Source organism: Balearica regulorum, chromosome 2 (assembly GCF_011004875.1).
Source record: "Balearica regulorum gibbericeps isolate bBalReg1 chromosome 2, bBalReg1.pri, whole genome shotgun sequence".
In the NCBI taxonomy this organism is placed as follows: domain Eukaryota; kingdom Metazoa; phylum Chordata; class Aves; order Gruiformes; family Gruidae; genus Balearica; species Balearica regulorum.
The window spans coordinates 116,410,094-116,417,633 of NC_046185.1; the positions used below are offsets into that span (position 1 = coordinate 116,410,094).

Here is a 7,540-nt window from a genome sequence, read left to right on the forward strand (position 1 = left end):
TTATGGCTGTTCCTAGATAGAAAAGAGGTCTCAAGCTCATATGCAAAACTTTGGTTGCCATTATACTGGCCGGTAAGCATAACATTTTCTTACAAAGTGACACAGAAAGCAGAGGAAAACATGCAGAAATAAAATGAAATAAAGAACTTAGAGTTCTAATGCAGATCTAGCCCCTGCTTAAATGAACTCTGCTACACTCATGCACAGGCACAGTCAGTGACACTTCCAGAGAGACTCATCCCATCTTCGAACATCCTTGTTCCTCTTCTCTTAGCTATTACTTCTTGTGTTTCATTTTCTGTTCTCGATAATCTAAACCTTCATCTTTCTTCATTGTCTTCTGTTTCCTCTAATGTTGAACCAGACATGCCAGGTTCTTTCCTTGCTGAAAATCTATTTGTGATGCTAGTCTTGACCTGAATGTGTACATATGCATTTCTCTTTCAACCTTTATTTTCACCACTGGTCAAGGTGAACTATGTGCTGATGAAGTAAGAAGCAAAAGCAAGATCTAAAAGTTCATTTGAACAGGTTGATGTGATTCAGTTTCCTTTTGTACGCAAATGAGAAACTAACCTAAAGCTTATGTCCTAGATTACAGAAGAACGTGAAGATGAAAGGTTAACATACTGAACAGCTTCAACATACAACCTGCAAAGAACATTTCAAGGCCAAAGTGATTCAGAGGTATGAAACATTGAGACATTCCTGAGCCCCAGCAGTTTTGGCGTCTGCCAACCACACTGTCCCCAAGGTAACAAGAAAATTATCTATGCAACACCTTTGAAGGGGTTTTGGCATCACTTTACAGCTGAAGAAAGACTGGACTCAAGAAATAATAGTGTGCAAAGCTCTTAATCTCATAGCCTGATTCGACTCTGTCTGGAGTGCTGCCTGTCACACAGCAGCCATTTCAGGAATTCAATTTCTTCACGTGTCTTCTGCAATATTACTTGGTGGTTCTGGCTCTGTGGATCACTTCAAGTCCTGTGGAGAGAGCACAAGGGTGCAGACATTTCCCTGCTTTACTCAGAGGCTGTGGATGTAGTTTCACTTTAACCCACTGAAACCATTGGCATCTGACACCCAGGGTGTTCCCCAGCTTCCTGTGCACTTCTGCAGAACCAGCTGATCATTTTGCCATCCAAACACCATTGCTACCATGTCAGGCAGCCGCCTGTCCTTATGTGGGATTAAGTGACGCTGGAACTACACCTGGTAAGTACCATTGTTCATGCAGCAGTTTTCCTTCAGTGCTCTGTCTGATGGAGCAATCGCCTATTTCTCTTACCCCAAGCCCACAAGTATGTGCAGTTTCCAAAATGGACATCCTTCCTGTTCTGAATCCTGGTCTAGATGAGATGGTCACTGCTGCCTCAAAGCTTTCAGAGTTTATCCTGAGAATGTCTCAGAGACTGCTGTCTCTACCCTCTTGCTCACCCTCACAACCCTTTCTGTTTCTCTCCCTGACTTTTAGCACCCTTGTTTTTTTCAGTCTTTGTATTTATTTACTTCTAGTAGTTCTCTTTCACATCTAGTTCATCCTAATGACTGTACTTAATAATAGGAGAGAAGCCTCTTGGAGGGAACCATCCTCATATACACAGCAGAGGATGACTGCAGGGTGGCAGGAGCAATGCTAGTTCAGCCCTGCTGGAATATTGTTTTTATGTTATGGCTCACAAAACCTTGTGCGTTGTCCTTTTGTGCTTGAGTACTGATGACTCTGACTGTGGTCTAGAACTCTAATTGAAAAATAAACTGGGCTAACATTTTTCTGTTTAATTTCTAGTCAAGAAACTGATTTTTAATGTCTCTAGAAGAGTCTTGACTCAATGTTTTCCTCTTCTTAGTAAGCTACCTTATACTAATGACATGGTTTGGGGGCAGCATTCATGCCTGCAGTTCAGGCGTAATCTTCAAGTGCCACTGGCCTCTGCATGTCATTTTTTAACAGCAGGAACCCTTAAGTTGCTTTTCACATATGTCTGAAGCTGATTTTACTTATAATGTTTAAACAGTGAATAATCTCCTCTGAATTCTTGAAGATAGCATGTTAGAGTGAAATCTTTTGTTAACTCTGCTAAACACTTTGTTATTCTGGCACATTTAGCTTAATTACTAAAGATAAAACAAGTTCAGGGGAAAAGTACATTTATAATCAAAAATCCTCTGCTCAGCTGCATGTTTCTTCACTTGACCAGTGGCACTTCTTGCTTGCTTAGTAGCAAAACCCAGTAACTTGCAGTAGTTGTACAACTCAGGGAATCACTGCCCATCTGAGTTTTAAGACTGACCAAGTTGTGGACAGAAGTAGTCTTGATGAGTGGATCTCAACCACGTGTCTGAACACAGCAATGGTCTCTGACAGATCAGCAGCTTTTTGGCAGTTGTCTCTGCATGAACAAAATAGCGTTAGATGTTGAACGTGTGCGATGATTGCTATCGCAGTGAAGGAAGATAAAAAGGCTTGTGCCTTCCTGTATGTGGGCTGAGAAAACCCTCGACCATTCTCAGTCAAACAGTAACACCAAAGGCTCTTTTTTCACGCTGGTTATATGTGTTGTATGCTAAGGATGTATGAAATGGAAGAAAAGAAGGGGGAAGTCACAAAAATAAGAGATTATAAGGTAAAAATTAAGTATTTTATTTCTGTAAATAGTGAAAAAACATAATCTGTTTCTGAGTAATATAAAATGTTGGCATCTAGGCTGTAATTATGCTGTTTATAACAACAAAAAGATTGTACCTTCTTAAAGCCAGTTTGAATATTAACAGCATACATTAGAAAATGTGTCAAGAGCAGAAAGTCATCTTCTTAAAGCTTGTGAAACTTTTCTTACAGCAAAGTTTCTGGGCAAGAAAATTTCTCATGCCTGTCTCAGGAATATTAGGCAGGTATACAATTTTAACCATTTAAATGTTTCTAAGATTATGCATTTTAAAAGCAAGTGAACTGGTTTATATCAGTCTTGGACATAACACTCCAATGGCCTTGTAAATATGCTTTGCTTGATGCTTCATAAATAAGAAGGTTGTCTGAAAATGTTTTGCAGTTGCAGTCTATCATTTTACAGATGAACACAACAAAATTAATAACTGCTGATTAAAATAAGTTTACTGATTTCAAACTTCAAAGGAATCAGAGAGAAAATGCTTCTTTTTTGAGACCCTTTTTCAGCTCTTATTTTGTTCTTTTGAAGCTCTTTGTAAGGTAAGGTCAGATTTCATTAGCAAAGTATGCATGTACCCTTGCATGCTATCCCTGTATACTTGTACAGAAATCTGAATGCAAGCCCAAACAACTGAACAGTCCACATCTTGCCTTAAATCTAAAAAAAAAGAATGCAGTGGTATGTGGCTATGTTCAACAAATGTCAGTAGTAGCATATCTTTCAGAAGATTGTTCCTGAATTAATTTTTAGCTTTTCCTAGTAGAGTAGGTCAGGTGAAATTCTGTAGCAAAAAGACTTGGAGCTTAAGCAAGAAGAAATTGAATTTTCATCTGCATATTTTTATTTTCAATGTGCTCTATGCATTTAGAAACTGAAACTGTTGCTTTCTGATGGGTGTTCTGCACCCATCCAGCAAGATGCTAAAAAGATCACTCAGGTGTCTTCATAAAGTATCCAGACATTATAGATACAACCTGTTCACATTTCAGTATTTTTCCCACCTTCAATTTTAGCTTTATAACATGAGTGCAGATTAAACTTGTATAATTTACAAACAGTGTCTTGGCTATTTCAAACGGATGAATCTAAAGGCAAATAATTGAAAAAAAATCCTAGAATGCAGTTTAGTAAATTAAGAAGTCATTCATAATTATATAAAATGTGGTTTTAACACTGAGAGGCATGGGTTATTGCTGTCATATACAGTATGACAACAGATATGAGGTTGTATACTACATGGGATAACACCATTTCAAACACAATTCAGTAAAATGTCCCTTCATTAATTCTATAGTTAACAATAAAGGAAGCAACAAAGAAAACATGTCTATTTTAAAAATTCCTATTTTTCACTTTCAGTAACCTTTGAAAGAGGAGGATGCCTAACAGCAGCATAACCCAGCAGAACCATTCCTCCAACGAGATGCTGCCGTACACCTCAGACAGGTTCCACAATGTTCTTATGGCCCTGTACATCATCAACCTGGCTGGCGGCACCCTCGGGGTCATCATGATGTCCCATCAGTTGTTTCAAAGGAGATCACAATCTATGATGACCATTATCATCATCAACCTCCTGGTGCTGCACACCTTTCTGCTACTCAGCATCCCCTTCCGCCTCAGCTATTACATTTTACGGGAGTGGAAATTTGGGAGGTTCGCCTGCAAGTTAGCAAGCGCCATCATCTACCTCCACATGTACACCACCTTTGCGTTTTACGTGGCTATCATCATAATACGCCTCTTCCAACTCGAGCTTAGGAAGTGCTACACTACAACCTGGGTGGCTGCTGTCTGGCTGGTGGGAGTGCTGGTGATCACACCTGTTTTTCTCTCGTACTATGGCACCTCTAAGACATATAACTCCTCCGAATGCTTTCAGTTCCACAAGGAGATACAGGAGCCGCCCATGGTGATCATAAACTACTGCTTGGTTGGGATTTTGGTGACAGTTTGTGCTGTTCTCACAGTAATCCAGTTGTCTGTGATCTATAGACTGGCTGTGAAATACTGGCCTGACATCAACTCCCACGTGGAATTCAGGGCTCAGGCAAAGAGTTTCTTCTTCATCTTGGTAACATTAGCGTGCTTTATGCCTCATCATGTATTCAGAGCATACTACATCCAAAACTACAACCTGGATAAAGACCAGAAACTACTCCCATACAACGAAGTTTTTTTAGCTTTAACAACAATGTGCTGCTTGGATATGTTGTGCTTCATAGCAGGAATAGCCCACTGAACCATGAACTACCAGGCAATCCAGCTGCAGTGTGCCAATACTGGCTTTTGGCAGGAAACAGTGTCGGGACTTTGCTGAGCTAGGGAGACTGCTAAGTTTTCAGCATGGCTGTATAGGTCTGTAGAGCTGTTTGCCTTCTGCAGACCAGCAAGATCCATCTTTCAGAAGCTACTGGATTTTATCGTCTCTCTTGAAGGCAGACTCATGAGTGTTACTCTCCTCTTTGACCTAAGAGTCATATTCTGCAGCTTCATTAAGATTTTCCTCAGCTGTCCCTCTCTAACAATTACAGCATGAGTATCCATTCCTTTCTATTTTTTCTTCAAAGTGTCTCAGTAACAACAACCCACTGTGGCCAATAAGGTGCCCACTCTGAAGGTCTAGCAACTTCTGGCAATTGTGATACTGGAGGGAAGAGAGGGGAGAAAGAAATTCCTTTACGGGATTTTTGTACCAGTGATTTTAGATAGAAAGGACATAATCTCTATTCAAATAAAAAGTATTCAAGGTATGAAACAGGGTATGAATATTGTAGTAGCATAATTCAGCAGAATCCTTCTTTTCTTCACTTACACAAAGTGTATATTAAATTAAATGATATGAAAACACTTATCATTCTGACAACTTCACCTTTACTTGCTTCATTCCAAAACCACAAGCAGCTCACTGAATTGTGGTAATTACACATTTAGAGTGAGTGAGAGCAGAACAAGCCGTAAGTTTCAAAACTTCTGCCTTATGTCACTCTTCCATCAGGACTGGATCTGTGGCTGTTATCCCTTAGGTTCGTTGCAGCCAAAGAAGTACAAGTTACTGTGGTCCCATAACTGGATCTGGAATTCAAATTGAGGGGTCTGGTCCTTTAATGAAGGATCAGCCGCTCTCTGGGAGAGGGAAATATTTTATCAGCCTTCAAAACCCCTTTGATGTCTGGTCACTTTCAGTTGCCCGTTGATTTATTATCAGATGCCATATTTTTTCCATTTGCACATGTAACAAAGCAAAACTAGAATAAACTAACTGAACTGTGTTTAAACAGTTCAACATATGCTCATGTATGTGTATACAAACTTGTGCTGGAGGATGTATTTTCTCCATTATACAGATTATATTCTTTGGGAACCACATCCGTTCTGGGAATCTCTGTTTTATCTTCATTATGTAAAAGGTTTTTTTAATGATCACATTCTGCCTGTTCTGCTGAGTGCAGAAGGTCTCTAACCTTTCTGCCAAAGGCCCCACTTCCATTTACTGCATCCCAACAGCTTGAGGCCAGATTTATCCCACCCCAGACTCCCAGGAGGCACACAAGGGTATGCTTCCTCCTTCATAGCCCCATAAGTTGCCATATTTTTTATTCTGGCAATCTTTGCTACAGAATTGCTGTGATCCCTGCATTCAAACAGGTCAAAAGTTGTTTTGGGAGGGTTAAAAAGTTATACCTATAAATTAATGCTAGTGATGCCTCAGATTGACAGTATTTCTTTGAACAAAAGAGCTTACACCTACTTTGTCAATCCTGAATAAATGTTTTTGCCTTTCCATTTCTGTAAAAAAACGTTGCTGAAAACTCCCTACGGTTCCAGGATTCTTTCTGCCTCTTTTAAAAAGTGGGAGGTGTACAGGGGACCAGCAGCAAGTCCTAAAGTCTTCTGAAAATCCTGCCCTTATGGCTGCCTCTGGTGTTACCAGGTCTGCTCCTATTCATACAGTACAGTCTGCTCAGCCCATGATTTTCAAAGACAGCAGCTAGAGATACAATACAGTACAGCAGAGATGAAATGCAAAAGGACAGATTCTAAAATGGGTGAATAGCTCCCAAACCAGCAGCTTTTAAAATCCTTCTCCAGGTAGGATGCAGCATACGTAGCTGATAAGAGAGCCCCGGGCCCCTCAAAGTGAAAAAGCTTAAATAAAGCTCTGGTACTTCAGGAGAGTTTTAAGAAAAACAAGGGAAGATGCAGGGCCTGCAAAGAAGCCATTTGCACCTCTGACACCAGAAAGAGTCGGTGTAAGTTGGATCCACCAAAGTCTTTAGGAAAACTGGCCAAGCTGTAGGTGGGGCAACAAGTACACTGTTTTTTCCTTCTTGTTACCGGACTCCTGTGGCTACTTAAAATCTGTTAATTGAAGAGGTGTCCTATGTCACTGCCTATTCTCGCTGACCAGTGTTTCCAAGATGACTTCCCTGTTAAACATCATAGTCATCTGGTGTTGCTTATGAGTCTGCTGATAATCTGGCAGTCCAGCAACATGGTGTGCAAGTTTGGGAGAGGGAAAGGGAAATTACATGCATGTGCTCAGCTGTGGTAACAAATCATGCCTTGGCCTTGCCTTTGGCTTTTGCCTGACATTTTTCACCTGTGCCTGGCTGTGTACCTTGCTGAAATAACCCTGACTCACTGATTTGACTTTCTGGTGTGATGCTGAAGCTGTGTTGCCCTTCACGGTTGTCTGGTAACCACTGACTGTTGGCTGTCACTGGACCTGCTCTGCTTGCCTTGCTTGGGTACCACAGGATTGCACGCTGCACTGGGTCTGGCTGGGGTGGAGTGAACTTTCTTCGTAGCAGCCCATACAGTGCTGTGATCTGGATTTGTGGCTAAAACAGTGCTAATAACAT

The 7,540-nt window shown here is 40.7% G+C and overlaps 1 protein-coding gene across 1 annotated transcript; it reads left to right on the plus strand.

Annotated features, from left to right (window-relative positions):
* Positions 1-1,118: 1,118 nt before the first annotated feature.
* LOC104636548 (putative G-protein coupled receptor 141) lies at positions 1,119-5,921 on the plus strand. The gene is made up of 2 exons (XM_010303737.2): positions 1,119-1,218; positions 4,035-5,921. The coding sequence occupies exon 2, from the start codon at positions 4,054-4,056 to the stop codon at positions 4,915-4,917; it is 864 nt and encodes a 287-aa protein (XP_010302039.2). The 5' UTR covers positions 1,119-1,218; positions 4,035-4,053; the 3' UTR covers positions 4,918-5,921.
* The last annotated feature ends 1,619 nt before the right edge of the window (positions 5,922-7,540 follow it).